The 18,967-nt window shown below is 43.6% G+C and overlaps 1 protein-coding gene across 1 annotated transcript in view; it reads left to right on the forward strand.

Annotated features, from left to right (window-relative positions):
• The first annotated feature begins 8,888 nt into the window (after nt 1-8,888).
• The window catches only part of LOC138292316 (thiol S-methyltransferase TMT1A-like), a 104,080-nt gene continuing 94,001 nt past the window's right edge, over nt 8,889-18,967 (forward strand). The window contains exon 1 of the mRNA XM_069230861.1: nt 8,889-9,644. Coding sequence (XP_069086962.1) covers nt 9,147-9,644 — 498 coding nt within the window. The 5' untranslated portion in view covers nt 8,889-9,146. The remainder of the gene's footprint in view (nt 9,645-18,967) is intronic.

Raw genomic sequence — 18,967 nt, forward strand, 5'->3', positions numbered from 1 at the left:
GATCAGGTTGAATTCTTAGCTATAAAGTTTCATCAGGTTGATGGCATGAAACAAATTGGATGATGTGATGTACGCTTTTTGCTTGTGAATGATTTGTATGTCCAATGAAAACCGTATACACTTTGTCTTGCATTTGCTGTAACGATCCACAAGTCTCAAGGCTTAAGTGTTGATGCAGCATTTATTAATATCAGAACTACAGTTTTTAAGGAAAGAATGTCATATGTGGCATTGTCACGAGTTTGAACGTTAGCTGGTGTTTTTCTGATTGATTTAGAAGAGAAGAAGCTTAGTGCTGATGCAAATCGTGTGAGACAGTACAACAGACGAAGAAGAATATTCCTTCCTAATTTAGGATGGTATCCTGTTCATGAAAAAAAGACTATTATGTCCTAAACAGAAATTGGCAATAGAATCAAAAAAGATTAAAGAAAAGACAGAAATCAAAGGTAAAGTAGGAGGTGTGAAGAAAAGAAAAATGCTAAACAATGGAGATATTGTAGGTGACCAGTTGGTTAACACCACTGGTGGCAACTGATATGCTAATATTGTTCTCAACGTTTTCTTCCATTTACCACATGTTGTAAATGTAATCCAGGACAAACCAAGGAACACATTGTGCACAGCACTATGTAATTGCCTTCAGTGCTTATCCCGTGACAGAACTGTCATGCATTCTGCTTCAGGCATCCGATAACTAGTAGACAAATATAGTGGATCTGTAGTATTTACTCTAAACACTCAACAAGATTTGCAGGAATTTATTTTGGTGATCCTTGGAATTTTAGAAGATGAAGATGTAAATACTGATGAAATATTTGGACTCATGGAACCATGAGTGTGAAGATTGCTCTTTCTCATCTACCACTGAAATCCAATCTAAGCGATTTCTCTATTTAAGTCTGCCAGATTGCAAAAATGTGTCTTTTGATAAACTAATAAAAAAGAGTGACCAAAACATGACGGGCTCAATTTACAAAGGTAAACTTACACCAACAGTTTAAGTTTAGACCAAAAGTGTAAGTTTAGACCTAAAGTCTAACTTTACCTACAGTAAAGTAAGACTTTTTCTCTAAGTTTACACGTTTGGTCTAAGTTTAGATCAAAAGTTTAAACTTAGTCCAAAAGTCTAACTTTACTACAAGTAAAGTTAGACTTTTGTCTAAGTTTATACTTTTGGTCTAAGTTTACCTTTGTGAATCAGGCCCAATCTGTCCAACTTGTAAATCAAGTGTGCTGTCTACATTGCTTATACACAGAAGTGGTAAATACATTATAGCTATGTTTCAACGATGTGGAGCAGATGGTTCAAAATTGGATACTGAGAATGCAAACATTAAAGCAGGTCAAATATCAATATCTGGGAGAACGTACTGTACTTTGGCTATCATCTTCCATAGAGGCCTTAATATTACATCTGGACATTATACTCTATATTTGAAGACACAACCTAGCAGTCTGCAATTCAAGGAAAAACTACCTTTCAAACTTCCTAATTCCTGTTTATTGTTTCGTCAACCAAAGTTCTAAGGTGGATGAGTGGTATAATTTTGGATACAGTGTCCTTCCTATGTAGATTATTACTACTTAACACATCATTCGGCCTAACAAGGGTGATGTCCTCAAAACAATGTGAAAAAAGTGTTTTGTCAATGAAATGTATTGAACTATTTTTCAGGAAAGAGACAGCTATAAATTATTTTCTCTACGTTGATAATCACTGATAAAGATATAATTCTGCCTATCAAGGGTGATATCAAGAAAGGCTATGGAAAAATTAAATATAGATGAATATTTTCATAATATTTTTATGGAAAAAAGCATATACAGTCTTCTTTGTTTATAAATAACTATTTAACACAATATTCAGCCTATTGCAACTGGTGTATACAAAAAGAAATGAAAAATTGCAATGCTTGATTACATCTGTTTATACTTTTGTACCAGATATAATAATAAAGAACAACTTGTTAGCACCCATACTTATCTTCACTCTAGTAATTTTAGCTTAAGTAAAATTGTTTAGTAATTGTGGTGAGTGCAAATCACAGTAACACTTCTTTGGAGTAAAATACTGTGAATTTACAACTGTGATGCATAGTAATGTTATTTTTAACTATTGTGCTATGTGCTTTTGTTTTTTTCTCAAGTTCATATGACTGTTTTCACCCCTCTACCCTCACTGGTCACTAATGAGTAGATATACACACTTCTTTTATACTGTAAAAGGTATAGAAGCTGAAAACAATGGACAAGGGATCATAACATGTCTGTGTAATTGCCTTATAAAAAATCAAAAGCTGCTTGTGTTTTGTTAATACTAATATATTTTATATTACAGGTTAACAAGTTTTAATAGATATAATAATTATATCAGATTTCAACTATTATTTATCTTCTGTCTCTTTAAATACAGATCAAGGTAACAGTAATGAAGGTAAGTAATTAGATGTTGCTTCATGAAAACATAATCCATACATATACTTACACTCCCAGTCACTCACCCTTACAGGCACTCATGCACCCATGCACTCACCCATTCAGCTGCTCATGCATCCCTTCACTCGCTCACACAGCCACCTGTGCTCCCTATCAGTCACCCATACAGCCACTCAGGCACCCACTTACACACGCATACAATCAGTCATGCACCAATTCACTCACTCATACAGGACCTCATGCACACAGTCACTCACTCATACAGCTACTCACTCTCAGTCACTCACCCATATAGGAAATCACACACCCAGGCAGTCACTCATACAGTCAGTCATGCATCCATTCATCTATATGCTCACTCATGCACACATCCTCCTACCCATACAGTCACTCTCACAACGAGTCACTCACCCATACAAGCACTCACACACCTGGTCTCTCAACCATACATCCACTCATGCACCCATTCCCCCACCCATACATCAGGTCATGCACCCTAACAGTCATTCATACAGCCCTTCATTCTCCCACTCACTCACTCATAGAGACACTCACTCACCCACTCACTCACCCATACACCCACTCATGCATACATTCACTCAGCCATACATCCACTCATATATCCAGTCACCCAGCCATACACCCACTCATGAACCGTTTCACTCACCCATACAGCCACTGGTGCAATCAGTCACTCACCCATACATCCACTCACACAACTAGTCACATCATCCATACACTCACTTATGCATCCATTAACTCACCCATACAGCCACTCACACATCCAATCAATCAGCTATAGTCATTCATGCACCAGTCACTCATCCAAACACCCACTGACACAAGCAGTCACTCACCCATAAGTTCAATCACACACTCAGTCACTCACCCATACAGCCACTCATGCACCCTATCAGTCACCCATACAGCCACTCATACATCCATTCACTCACTCATAGAGTCACTCATGAACCCATTCACTAATACATACAATCATGCATCCAGTCCCTCATCCACACAACCACTTACACACCTATTCACTCACTCATACAGATACTCATCCATCCATTTACTCACTCATACATCTACTCATGCATTCATTCACTCACCCATACACATATGCACCCAGTCAGTCACTCATAGTCACTAATTCACCCACTCACTCACTTATACAGCCACTCATGCACTCATTCACTCACCCACAAAGACATACATCCAATCACTCACCCATACATTCAGTCATACATGCACTCACTCACCTACACAACCACTCATGCAGTCATTCACTCAACCATACAGACACTCATTCACTCACCTATACAATTATGCACCCAGACACTCACCTACACAACCACATACACACCCGTTAACTCCCTCACACAGGTACTCATCCATCCATTTAATTCATGCACTCATTCACTCACCCATTGTTTAAAGTAAAAGAGATGGTTCTAACAACAATCGCTTTTTTGTGTATTGTGTTTTGTAAACAATTTTGAAGTTTTTTGGGGTTTGCTTTTTTATTTTAGAAAAAAAACGAACATGACTTGCAACGGCAAGTAAAAAGACTAACAAACAGTGAAATCCCAATATAGGAATAAAAGATTAACATTTATGTGCATTTATTATTTTCACAAGCATAGGCACTGCTTGCTCCTCTATAGTCAGAGAAAGTTGCAGGGCATTTTGGGCAAAAAATGCCAACTTTGCCAAGCTCTGGAATTGAAAGTGGCACACTGGAGAAATAATGAGTGCTTGGTGGCATTCCTGGCTGGTTGTTCCCAGAAGATGTTGTTCCTTCCTCAGTCTCTAACCTTCTCATCTCTGCTCTGGACAAACAAGTGGAGTGTATGGTGCTGAGATACTTGTATATATTAGATGTATTGCAGCTGTATTTCTTGTCACTGCTCCTAGAAAGTAACTTCTGGCAGATGTTACAGGTCACCTTATGGGCCCTGACGTTCTTTGGTCCTTCTGGAATACAAAAAAACTCCCATACAATGCTCTCTTTTTTAATATTCGGAGGCTCTTCCTGTACTTCTTCCTCCACAATATTCAGGTCTCCATCAGGAACATTTTCTGCAGTTGCTGCCATTTTTTAAATGCTTCTCTAATCCAAAGAAGAAACAAGACAAAATGCAGTCTCCGAATCTTCCAGTAGAACTGTGCACATGTGGTGCCACACCCAAAATGATTGGAAAAAAGGGTGCAACTTTTCTATATTATTGATAGAAAGGTGTTCCACATATCAGAAGTATCTTTTCATATGTCACATGGGGGGCGCGACCCCTGCGTGGCTCCATCGCTTAGAGGTCACGATTCTGTAAAGTATATTAAAACAAGTTTACAACAAAACAATTTTGTTATGTGAACTAGTTTTTTTCCAGTATTGATAAATGTCTTTAGTTAAATTACAGTTTAGAAGTGTGTGTTATAGTATTTTGTCAGTGTCATCAGTGATGTCACTGACCCTATGATCAGTGATGTAATATGTGAGGTTATAAGCAGTGCATTACGGGGCGCAAGTTATAGTTAGCTCAGGTAAATATAACTGCTAAACATATAAATATATATATATATATGTAGACTCGTTAATAGGCAGGGAGTGGCGAACCACTGTGCTATCTTCCACATGTACATAGAATAGACAATACCCTATTTGTACTCAGTACACATAAGAGCTCTGTGCCTTAGCAACAAATAGCTAATTGCCTAGTATTTGGGAAATGTTTCAACTTTTAATCTATTGGTAATTTAAGTAGGGTAATTTCTTCACCATTATTTTAAACCGATGACCATTTATGTGTTGGAGACAACAAAACAGCTAGGGGTGGTTGCTCCTAATACATCCACTTCAGGTGGATGTATATGACCTTGTGGTTATAAGTACAAAGCCTGGTGAGTCCATCCAGCCTTTCATCCTTCCGAGGTTGATAAAATGAGTACCACCGGGATGGGTAACCTAACCACTGATATTCAGCACCAGGAGCAAGATACCACAGGGTGAGACCATGTGCTTTACAAATACACAGATAAGGCTATTTGCTTAAGAAACTGCAAGAAACAAAAATTGAACAACCAAAGTGGACGTGCACATTGCAAGTCTTTATATCAATATTTTACTAATTAATATTATATATGTGGAAGCAATAAAGTACTGTACTTTTGCATAAAGTGGTGCAAATGGTTGTAGAGTATTCTTAACACAAATTTTGGATCTTGTAATAAATTCCAAAGGGAGAAGTTTGGCTCTAAATAATCAGGCATCTGGGTTTAAATGTGGGGTATCTTGTAATGAAATACATATGCTTCTCAATGAAATACACACATACACCGTATGCTTAAAGGTACACACTTTATATTGAGATGAACATAGAAACGTATTCTGCAACCATCCCTTCTTAATGTGCAGTGCTTTAGATTGACATGCTCTTCATATCCCTGCTATCTGGTGTTGGGCCAGGAAATATGCAACTTGTTTTTTCTCAAAGAAGTTAGAGTCAACAAGTCAAGAGAACTGTTGTGACTCCAGCCTTGGTCCACAACACACTATGGGGGTGATTCTAACTTCGGCGGGCGGCGGAGGCTGCCCGCCAAATTTCCCCCACCAAAATACTGCTCCGCGGTCGAAAGACGGCTGAGGGTATTTTGGGATTTGCCCTGGGCTGGCGGGCGGCCGCCAAAAGGCCGCCCGCCAGCCCAGGGCAAATCAACCTTCCCACGAGGACGCCGGCTCAGAATTGAGCCGGCGTAGTGGGAAGGTGCGACGGGTGCAGTGGCACCCGTCGCGTATTTCAGTGTCTGCATAGCAGACACTGAAATACTTTGTGGGGCCCTCTTATGGGGGCCCCTGCAGTGCCCATGCCATTGGCATGGGCACTGCAGGGGCCCCCAGGGGCCCTGCGGCACCCCCTACTGCCATCCTGTTCCTGGCGGGAGACCCGCCAGGAACAGGATGGCGGTAGGGGGTGTCAGAATCCCCATGGCGGCGGAGCGCGCTCCGCCGCCATGGAGGATTCTGCAGGGCAGCGGGAAACCGGCGGGAGACCGCCGGTTTCCCGCATCTGACCGCGGCCGAACCGCCGCGGTCAAAATGCCCTGCGGGGCACCGCCGGTCTGTCGGCGGTGCTCCCGCCGACCCTGGCCCCGGCGGTCTCAGACCGCCGGGGTCAGAATGACCCCCTATGTGCTCCACCCCAGATTGTTTTCTGCTTAGTGGTCAAGTAGTAGATATGGAGTGCAATGTAATAGACAGAGTGTGCTGGGCAGAGTAAAGGGAGTAAATAGTATGGAAAAAAAGCCATATGAAATCCGTGTTGGGAGAGAGTGGTTGCACTCGCATCTACAACACTACACAGGATGAACAGATGGTTACAGGGTAAAACTTTTTGTTCATAACATGTGTGGCTGTAGATACACATATTCTGCATATTTCAGATCAGAATCCACCACTCAACAAAGTATATGAGGGCAGTTCTAATGCTAGTCTATGAGAGAAGCAGGCCTCACAGTAGTGGAAAAATTAATGTAGGAGTTTTTTACAACCAGGACATATAAAACACATATGTACATGTCCTGCCTTTTTGGCTTTACAACTTCCCCAACACTAGCCTATTCATGTGCATTTAAACTGGCAACCATCACGCATACAGTTATAAAATAATAAGTAGGTAGGAACCTACATTTTGCAAAACAATAGGCAACCCCTCTCAATAGGGACTAACAAGAATCATCCCAGGAAAACCCCAGCATTTGTCAAAACAGATGGCTAATGCCCATACCCTTCCCTTCTACAGCAATCTATGGGATGATATGTAACAATATAGTTTTTATGTCAATGTGGTATAACCCCACTGTTAAAGGCTTACTGGTTTTAAAAAATGCTTTTCATTATTAATAAGCTGAGCCGACTGCCTCTGTCATAACGTTTAATAATAAACAGACCGAACCTATTGTATAGGATGTAACGTTTCCCAGTGCACCAATGAGGCCTATACCTTGTCACCACAACCTTCTCATGCCTACAGTTTTGAGGACAAGCTTTCTCACAAGGCAACCATCAGACACACAGTCATAAAATTAGAAAGGCACACAGAATTACCATTGGCTAACTAGATACTCTCTCTCTTAAGAGGGCCTAACAAGGATTCTCATTGAACAAACCTTTATCCCTGTGTGAAGAGGGCAATGTGCATTATGGAGAACACTGCTTGTGAGACACATATACCCCACCACTTTTTGAGGTCTGCAAGAAGCTGCAGACCTGGCACTTCGTATAAGCACATTGGGGGCCACACACCTAAACAACTGCCCAAGTGCCTCGATACCCTCTTCAGTGATTAGTATGCTATACAAATCAATATAAAATAACACCATCCCACTTCCAAAAAAAACTTATCGGTCTGCCGCAGATGACTGTGGCATTTTCATACCTTGTAAACAACACAGGCTGTGCAGAGGCTTCAGACATGAACCCATTTTAAGCTGGGTTTTCGAGCTCAACTTGTGGCACTGTGTTTGTTGGTGGATGTGCAATTGTTAGTCTTTATTGTCAGCAACACTTAACAGTAACCATTTATATGGCGTAGTTAACCTTGGGAAGCCAAGCCCTGGATTGTAGCCCCTGCTCCCTTACATTTGACTGAAACAGTAGTATGCCCTGTCCCTCCACCAATCTAAATTGAACATGATTTAGTGTCGGCATAACCCCCAATATTTAGCATCAAATGACTTTTAGAACATGTCTGAAAAAGAAAATGAAAAAACATCAACGCGCACAGACCATGCTTTAGAATTTTCACTATAGAAAATCTTTTCAGTAACAACACGTAAGTGATAATGGACTGTTCCAGACCTTTAAACGCTCCATATTGCAACTAAGGAACCCGCTACTTTTGCAGACCTAAAAGACGGCCTCACTATAAAAAATAGCACGGTACATGCGAATAATAAATCCTTTGAAGATTTGCAAAGGAACACGGATCAGAAACTTTTTATTTTTTTAGAGTCCGCGTCTTTGAATTGCGATTCCTAGATGGCACGTGATTGGCCAATCCTGCGATTTCCTCACCCGCTGATGAGCCGAATAGTCAGCGGTTAAAGTCAATTTGAAACAAGCATTTCCAATGCGATAGCTCTCGCATTTGCTGTTAGAGCTATTAGCGTTGTAAACTCCTAAGAGGATATTTCTTGCCTCATAAACTGAAAGTTGACAGTAAAACAGTTTCACATAAGCGAGCAGATTTGCCAGGAGCATCAGCGCGAAGGGACACACAAAAGGAAAAAGAAGTCCCTCGCAGTCAAACCTACCTGCAAAAGGGCAATTAGCCATGCAACCGGGGCAATGGCCAAGGCGTAACAAAACCTCCCTAAGGAAGGAGAAACGTAAACCATCTACCAATGTCATCAGTGGATTTCTGAAGGCGAAGCCCACGAACGAGTGGTAGTGATGGGCGTGAGGTGGGCGTTGTTAAAAGCCCAGATACATACCAGCACGTCGGAAAAGCAGCGCGCTCGACCTAAAGAGGTGACCGTAATTAGAAGAAGAAAATAAGAGAAATGTACTGAGGAGGCACCAGAGGGCACAAACGGGCTGCTGAGTGGCGTGAAGCAGGTCACATGGTGCATATTCCAGGTTAACAGCTGGAGAGCCCTGTGCGCCACCAGCCAGATACCTCAGACAGCGGCAGAGCCTTCAGTGTTGAGACATGGGCCTCCTCGTGGTTGTGCTTCAGCTCTGCGTGGCGCTGCTGGCGCTGCCAGTGCACCTTCTCAACTGCCTGGGAATGTGGAAACCGCTGAGTAGGAGGCTCTTCCCGTATATCATGGCCAGGCTGTCCATGGGCTACAACCAGGCCATGCACGCCCGCAAGAAGCAGCTCTTCAGCAACATGCTCGAATTCGCGGGCCCCTCGGGGCAGCTCAAAGTGCTGGAGATCGGATGCGGTACTGGAGCAAATTTCCAGTTTTATCCCCGGGGAGCCAGAGTCACCTGCACGGACCCGAACCCTAACTTCCGGCAGTTCCTGAAAAAGAACCAGGCTGAAAATGATCACTTGCTCTACGAGCGCTTTGTGCAGGCATCTGGGGAACAGCTGGACGGTGTGGACGATGCCTCAGTCGATGTGGTCGTCTCCACCATTGTACTGTGCTCAGTGACGAGTGTCGAGGCGGTTCTGAAAGAAGTCAAGAGAATCCTTAGACCTGTAAGTAGACATTTTTATTTATACATTATGAGAACGCATGAAGGTGCAAATATGAATTGTGCAGCAGAAGTAGTAGATCTGGTTGGCTGACACCATGTCGAGCTACCTAATATCGACGTATACAAATAATGAATTTATAAACTGCGTGCCACTACATCACCAATGTTAGTAGAATCCACATCTCCTTACACCATACTTACCTCCCAATGTAGTGGTCATCTAGATGTAATGGAAACAATTTTTTGTCAATCAACATACCTCATGCCATATATTGGGCTCTGTACCCAAGGTCAACATTATATAACAGGTGCTATCAAAACTCCACGGTTTAGAAAAAGCTCAGTTTCTTTATAATATGGACATCAATTTTCCAGAGCCAGGAAACTGACTTATAATAATCGGTGTCCCCCCTTCATTGACTGTTTAGGCTTGTTTCCCACTGGCCACATCAATGATAAGGAATGAATGAATGAATAAATCTTTATTGCATGATTAAAATCGTTGCAGCAAGTTACAATAAAAGAGGAAAAGAAACCAAAAAAAAAAAGAAAAACAAGAAAACACCCTTATGCCAAAGCTCTTAACCAGCATAATCCCACCTAGGATCTATAAGGGTGCATAATCATAAAACCTCCTAACTGAATACAATAAAATACCAACAAAAGAATCCAATCATGGAATCCCCGAAAATCAAACTATCGCTCAAAGTAAGCGTCCATTGTGCCTCCCTGTAGGAGCACCAACTAATTGTTCAATCATTAACCCAATACTGGCCTCACTGGCACAGACTATGGGGGTTATTCTAACTTTGGAGGAGGTGTTAATCCGTCCCAAAAGTGACGGAAAAGTGACGGATTTACCACCAGCCGTATTACGAGTCCATTATATCCTATGGAACTCGTAATACGGCTGGTGGTATATCCGTCACTTTACCGTCACTTTTGGGACGGATTAACACTCCTCCAAAGTTAGAATAACCCCCAATATTTTGTGGCACAGTAACCATTTTCCCGGGGCCAGGGTCCCTAAGGTGGCTCTCTTTGTGAATGTATGCTGTTGTGTTTATAAACCTCCTGGGCCCTTGCTAGAACCCAAACTTCTTTCCCGAGTCGGGACATGCTGGGGTCGCCTTCTGTACTTTAAGAAGCAGTACACCTGTCTAATATCTAGCACCCAGAACCGCGCATGACTCCGGAGGCCTTCCTCTCCCAGCTATTAAATTACGTCTGCCACTTGCTGTAACCTCCCCGAACCACCTCATGGCTAGAACTGGCTCAAGAGATGGGTTTGTACTTATTGAGGTGTGCCAGTGTCTTGCCGTGATGCAATTTGGAAGAGAAGTTTGACCCCACCACCTGAAGGCACTCGGCTCAGGCCCACGATCGAAGTGGCACACCTCTCCATTTGTGCTCGAGGACTGAGAAGAGTCCCTGTCGCAGCAGAGCTCATCACAAGGCTCGGCCACTCCAACGCCTTACGCTTGAATGCGGACGCAATTACAGGGTGCTAGATAAATGATCCAGATATTAAAAGCATGGACGTCATTTAGGGGTCGCAAGGGGTCTCAGATGCAACCCCCTGGCTTGCCTTTTGCGACCCCTGGCACTGGTGGCAAATTCAGTGCCAGGAACACAGGGGAAACTTATCCTTACGGACGTAATTTGAGGCTTCATTCTCTTTTTCTATTAACTTTTTACAACACTAATATTGAATAATAATGATACATTATTCACTATGAGTGTAATAAAAATGAAGTACAGTTAGCTGGAATATGCCCTTCCATGGCAGCTGAGGTAAATAAAAAATGTTTTTAAATATATGTTGTGTGCATGCTTGCGGGTGAGTGTGTTTATGAGAGAGAGTGTATTTAAATGTGAATTTGTGTGCATGTGCAAGTATGTATGTGAGTCAAAGTGGAGGTCAAAAGGCGAGTGTTGTCACTTCAGCTACCCCTGACATTTTGGTGAAATTACGTCCATGATTAAAAGCTTTCGCTTTTGAATCTCAGAACCCCCAGGATTCCAGATCTGACAAGGACCTCTCAGCCTTTCGCATTTAATAGATAGGTGGATTACAGGAGCATGGAAAGGCTACAGTATGGACGTAGACCAAGCAACTTTTTACTGATTTGGAACTTGTAACTTAATAATTGCATTCAGTTCCATTTTTTTTAATTCTCTAATATTTTTTACCGAAGAACTCTAGCGGAGCCCAGCACTGCCGTATGAGGTGCTTGCCAGTCTATTGGTGCCCGTACTCGCACCATAAAACTTGTGGCAATGCGAAGAATCCGTCGGGGTCAGGATCGGACCATCATACACGAATCAGATTACGCCTTATCCTTCGAGTCACTCAGCAGACATCGCAATTTAAAGTTTCTTTAGAAACATGTCATTTTTGAACCGGTAGTACCGGTAGTGTAAGGATTGCTATAGTGCTTGAAAGACTTGTGAGTCTGCACAGTCAGCGTACCTTGCCGTGACCCTCTCTAGAGCCTGACATGCAGTAGCAAACCCAATCATTTTCAAAATCATAGAGCAGGGCCGGCTTTTGGGCGGTGCGACCCCACCGGGCGCTGACCTCCAGGGGGCGCTGTGTTTAGCATTACGTCCGAAACTTGCGATTTAAAATCACCTGCTGAAAAGTTCCTTGCGCGTTTAGCCTTCAAGAAACAATTAAAATGTCAAGATATCTCTTGTGATTAATGTTCCTGCTAGAGAGAGAGAGAGAGTTAATATGCCTTCTGCAAAACACAAAACTATGGGGCATACTTAAGAAAAGTGGCACTGCACACAGTGCAGCACCACTTTTCTTGCACCCCTTAGCGCCCCCCTAACGCCACCATGTGTGCATCATATTTAAAATACTGTGCACCATGGTGGTAGTTGGGGGACTACTGAAATTTTTACGCTAGTCCGGAGTTTTGTCTCCTGCAAAGCACCCAGAGGCCCATTGTAACCAATGGAAGCCTCCTTTTAATGCCTGCTCTGAGCATGTGTTAAAAGTGCCAGAAAAAATGGCACAAAGAAATCTAATAGATTTCTTTGTGTCATTTTTTTGGCCCCCCTAACGGGGGGATACCCCCTTTGCATACATTATGCCTGGCGCTGGCATAATGTAGCGCAAAGGGTTACAAAGTCTTTGTAAATATGGTGCAGCAATTTTGGCCTTCTAACGCCAAATTAGTGCAAAAAAATGACACTAATGTGGCGTTAGAATCGCACTACGGGCTCTTAAATATGCCCCTATGGCAGTGCTTAATTTGTGCTTGATGTGTCCGGTGCGGAGCACCAGCACTTATTTTTGAGGGCTGGTGCTAATTTTCTACCTCAAGCATGTACTGCGAGAAAAAGACACATGGAAAAGACGGAGGAAGAGAAAAACGAAAAAGCGTCACAAAGTGAAGAAGCAGAAATCCGCAAGAGTGAGCTGAAGGGGCAGGGAGTGCCTGTAAATGGATTGAAGAGGCTTGAGATGGCTTTACGCTGCCTCTGTATTCCGTGTCCACACATTTAGTGGCAGCAGCCCCATGTTTAAGAGGAGGACATTGGACACCAGTCCCTTTTTATGTACAAATTTAGCACTGCCCTATGTGGCTTATTTGAAAAAGTGGCACTGCACACAGTTCTGCACCACTTTTCTTGCGCCCCTTCGCACCCCCAATAACGCCAGAACTACGGTGCTACATGGTGGTAGTTAGAGTACTAGTGTCAGAATTTTTTACTCTAGTCCGGCGCTTTGCAGGATTAGTGTAAACAATGTTGATGCTAATCCTGCAAGGCACACAGAGACCCATTGTAACCAACAGAAGTCTCCTTTTAACGCCTGCTGTGAGCAGGCGTTAAAAGTGTCAGAAAAAATGAAGCGAGGAAATCTCTCTGATTTCTTTGTGCCATTTTTTGCCCTCCCAAAACAGGGGAATGCCACCTTTGCATACATTATGCATGGCGCAGGCATAATGTAGCGCAAAGGGATACAAAGTGGCGCAATGCATGCATCGCGCCACTTTGTAAATATGGCACAGCGTTTTTGGCCTTCTAACGCCACATTAGCGTGAAAAAAATGGCACTAATGTGGTGTTAGAATGGCGCTAAGGGCTCTTAAATATGCCTCTATATTTTAAGTTGCTAGCTGAGTGGATTAGTAAAGTCATCCTTTACAAGTGCTTTAAAACACATGAATGTATGTTAAAGGGGAGTGAATGAGAGATGAGGGGCATAATTGCCAGGTGGTTGTGAGTGAAACCGAGGATGAGGGCACAGGACGCCACCAGTCCTAAAGCCGGCCCTGTCATAGAGTTTGTGACTGCATAATGACCTTTTATATCTATTAAACCTATTCCTGAGTCAGAAAATCAATTCCGATTGACAAGCTGGGTTTACCAACTCATTCTGAAATGCAGTTAGGAAGCAACAGCTCCTTGTAGCACTGGTTTATGGTGACTCTTTATTTAGTTCGCAAATTACTGAACAGTAATTGATCCTCAATGGAGATCTGGACTGACTTAAAATGGGAAGCTGTCCCTATTAAAAAGCTTCCCTTTGGGAACTGTAGCAGGCCACTTTGGCAAGGAAGAAAGGAGTTGAGGTCCACTGGCCCAGTGCCTTCTCCCCCACGTGTTCCAAATGAGATATGGGATTTTATTTTAGATCGCACCAGTTGCTTTAAGGAAGGCGAGCTGCTTAAGAAAGGTTCTGCCCTTCCTTGTAGGCATGCAATGATCTCTGTGTTGTAGTTAATCACCGGGGATCTCAAATAGCAATCTTCTTATTCTTTAGGTAGGGCATTCTGCGCCCTCCTGTGTCTAGAGATTTTGTGATGTGCCCTAATAGAACATTGATTGCATTGCAAAGTTAAAGGCTGGCCGCAAAAGTTGGTAGGTAATTACCTGTGCGTTTTTTTGCAACAAACCTTTTAGTACATCAGGCCCATAGACTCAAACACCCTTATTTTTGCACTTTTCGAGGGCACTAAAGCCAAAATTCCTAGGAATAAATTAGTTTACAGTGCGTGTAATTTTCTCCCATGGTGAGGGCATGCATGGCTCATAGTGAATGGTAGACACAATCATGTCCCTAATGCAAGGTAAGACACTGATTGCAATGATTGCCGGGAAGAGGCTAATGTTTCTACAAAAGTTGTAAAATATGTACACACAGGAGAGGGGTTGATTAACTAGACTGGTAACTCGAAACTGTTGCTGCTTCCTTTAAACTTTACATTCTGTCTAGCAAAAGACAAACATGGAGCAGACTTGAAAAATACTTATGGGGTGCAGATAGCCCGAGTTGGCTGCTATGAAATGTTCAGTGCTTAATTTGTAAATAAAAACGTGCTGGTGCCCAAAGCTCTCTGAAATACGCGGCACAGTTGCAATTAAATGCGCGAGCACCGAATACTGAGGCAGCGTAATCCTGAAGCCATCTCGGGCCTCTTTAAGCCATTTACAACCACACCCTGCCCCTTCAGCTCACTCCTGCAGCATTCTGTTTTCACACTTTGTGGAGCATTTCCCTCTTTCTCTTCCTCTGTCTTTCCCATATGTGTCTTTTGCTCGCAGTTAATGCTTGAGGCAGAAAAATACAACAACGCACCAGAAACTACTGGCTCAAATTAAGCACTGAAAATGTCCCTGTGTGCCTCCCCGTCCTCTTTCCAGAGAGTCTTGGCATGCTTTACACCTTGTAAATGTACCTCCCTAGAACATGGTTTATGTTTGCAACTCTGCATTTCATACAATTCGCAAACCCTCGCCTCCAATGTATACAAAAATCCTTCAAAGCAGAGCATCGGTGTTTTGTCGTCTAATTCCCGGCCCAGCTAGCTTTTCATAGTGGCTGATGTGAAACTATTAGTTACTAAGGGTATTTATTTAGCTCACTAATACCCTACTGGATTTCTAAGCACGTATAATATCTTTTTATATGTTACTTGTTCCTGCCGCTTGCTGTTTCATTCTCCTGCGCGTGTTATCAGTACCTACTTCAATTGTGCTCAGTTTTTTTTACCTGAAAAGGACAGACACAGAGAACGGCCTGTCAGAAGGTGAAGCTGTTTTCTGTAGGTCACTTGCAGTCGTAAATAGCAAGTGCTTAACTCATTTGACCCGCCTTCCCTGTCCTCGTGGGCCTATTGTTCCAACAAATCGTATCTCTCTCTGTTCCTGAAGAACGCCCCAGGCCAGACAAACATACCCCTTTGCAGGAGTATAATTTTACCTTAGATAGGAGAATGTCTTGCTTTATAAATGCAAGATATTCACAAAAGCTGATCTTGCACATCTTAAGTCTATTAACTCGTTCGCGATAGTATCCCCCAGCGTACTGTATTGAAACTCTTGTGTGCATCGAACTTCAGTGGTGGGGAGTGGCAGTGCCACCTGAAGTATTCTTGGGCCTCGTGCCTTCCGCTTCCTCTCCTCTTTGTTCCTTTGCTAGGCAGTTACCTTTGGCTGTGCTTAGTAAGAAACATGGAAAGGGCGGGAGACACAGAGGTACAAAGATTGTTGGACTTCTCGGTATGCTGTACTCAACCGGGAAGCAGGATATAATGTTATTTTTGCAACTACAAAATCAAATCAACAATAAATATGGCATTACAGATTTTCTAGAAGTCCAGGGATGACTTCCCAAGCAGCAGTTCAGATGTTTCCACTGCCTATTCAAGTCAGGCTTAGTAGATTTTAGGTTTGAAGGGTGAGGCCAGAGGGGTGAACCACTAAAATGCACATAGCTTCTATTTCTGTAGGACTGCAAATTGTCAAGCAGATATATTAGTGGAGGAATCTGCTATTGGGTGTGGTAGTTGCCAGTTAACTAATTAAATCATGTTAGGGCAGTTGGGAGCGTATTCGGGGTTCAGAGTGTCTGCATGTGTCAACTCACGCAAAAGCCAGATATCGCTAACAATAACCTGATCATATAATTCTGCCTTCAACTCTTTGCTAGAACAATATCCATGGGTACAGCCACCAATGGTAGTGTATTCTTTTGATTCATTGTTTTCTTTTTCAGCTTGCAGAACAAGCATGAGAAAATGTTCCCATTACTTACGGGTAATGGCATTACTCCTAGTCCTACTCCCTCGCCTTCCTTTCAAACACCAATGAGGCTCCTTTCCTCCCCTAGACCTCTCTCTTCCTCTTTAAAAAGTACCCCCGCCCCCAACACCTTCTGTACAGAAACAAGCCTAAAACAGCAACTCAGGCTTCCCGTACCAGGAGGGCGGGAGGGAACGGAAAGAAAGGCGAGGGAGTAGGACTAGGAGTAATTACATTACCGGTAAGTAATGGTCGCATTACCTCCCGTCCTTCCCTCAGCTTACTTTCAAACACCAATGAGATGCTGCAAGAGAAAAACGGAAGACGGACACTGAGTTACAACATAAAACAAATTTAATCACAACAAATCAGGACACCAGAAAGGAACACCCCTATTACATCATAGAGGAAAATACACGGTGACCCAACACCAACTCCAAACACCCGAATTCCGCAATCCTGTAATGACAAACAAAAGTGGATTGAGAGGCCCAAGTAGCCACCCTGCAAATTTCCACCACAGATGTGCCCTGCAACTCAGTCACCGTAGCAGCCATACCCTAAGTAGAACGCCCCTGGACGCCTGGAAAAGGCACAACCCCCTTAAAAGAATAGGCCAGCAAAACCATAGAGCGGACCCAGCGAATCAAAGAAGCAGTGGACGGTTTCTCCCCCTGTCAAGCCGGCCCTAAATTAACAAACAACAAATCACCATTCGGGAAAGGAGCAACCACCTTCAGGTACTCCAACAATGCCCTACACACATCCAAGGAATGCAACTGTACCTCCTCATCCAAGGAAGGGTCAGGAAAAAAAGTAGGTAGAATAACCTCCTGACGGACATGGAAAGCTGAATTCACCTTCGGAACAAAAGAGGGAACAGGCACAAGAACAACCCAATCCGGAAAAACTTTGCCAAAGGAAAAGTGCAGGCCAACACCCCCAACTCTCCCAAATGTCGGGCTGAAGTGATGGCTAACAGAAACAAAGTCTTCAGTGTCAGATTACCTAAATCATAGGCCTCCAGAGGCTCAAAAGGAGGGTCAAACAAGACCTCCAACACCAACAAAAGATTCCAGGCAGGAAAGGAACGCACCGAACGAAGAAACAAGTTAAGAAGGCCCTGAAAACATTTAGGCATCAAATGTCCCTCATCAGACAGATTACGCCACAGATCCATAAAAGCCTGAATAGCCGCCCACTGCACCGGCACAGTAGTAACAGACAAACCCAATTGAGCTCCATCCTGCAAAAACTGCATCACCACAGAGAGGCCACCGTCAGATCCACTTGGTGATGCAAACACCAAACTGATAATACCTACTACTGACGATTATAGGAAAGCAACGTGGAACGATGTCTGAAGGCAAGTAAAGTCGTAGTCAAAAGCGGAAACCCCCAACCCCACCCACCCCCGCTGTTCAACTTCCAAGCCGTCAAGTGCAACCTTTTCAACGACCCCTGGGAGATGCACGGAAACATTAGAGGAGAGGGATGGAGAGGAAGGGTCCACATCTGACCGGAGGCCATCAACCGAAGCAACGGAAACCAATTCGCCCGCGGCCAATGATGAGCGATCAAGATAACCATTGCCCCCTCCAGACGCACCCTCACCAGAAAAGCACAGAGCAACTGAAAGGCGGGGAATGCATAAAGAAGATCCCGTGGCCAAGGACATGACATCCAGTCCACCGCCCAAGCCTGAGGGCAGCGAAACTGGGAGCAGAAGCGCATCACTTTTGCATTCTCTGGGAAGGCAAACAAATCCATCACAGGATAACCCGACAACCGAACCAGATGAAGAAACCGGAACAACCAGAGGGAAAAAACCTGGGAGAAAGGATTGCCCCGTCTCAACTTATCTGCCCGAACATTGGCCATCCTTTGAATGTACGTGGCCTCAAGAGACAGAACCCAGCCCTGAGCCAAAACAAAAATGTCCCTCGCAATCCGAAACAGAGACCAAGACCTGTTCCCACCCTGCCTGTTGATGTAAGACTTGGTGACCAAGTTGTCCGTCCGGAGAAGCACAGCCGTGCCCCGCAGGAGCACCTGAAACTGCACCAGAACAAGAAGAACCGCCTTCAACTCCCTCCAATTCGAGGACCTGACTGACTCCTGAAGAGACCAAAATCCCTGGACCTGCTCCGACTCCAGCCAAACGCCCCATCCAGAGAGACTGGCATTGGTCGTCACCACAACAGGCACTGAAGGGGTCAAAGGCACCCCCAACCAAAGATGAGCTGGCACCAGCCACCAACAGGAATCCTCGCATGAAGATCGC

Source organism: Pleurodeles waltl, chromosome 4_2, assembly GCF_031143425.1.
Source record: "Pleurodeles waltl isolate 20211129_DDA chromosome 4_2, aPleWal1.hap1.20221129, whole genome shotgun sequence".
NCBI lineage: Eukaryota > Metazoa > Chordata > Amphibia > Caudata > Salamandridae > Pleurodeles > Pleurodeles waltl.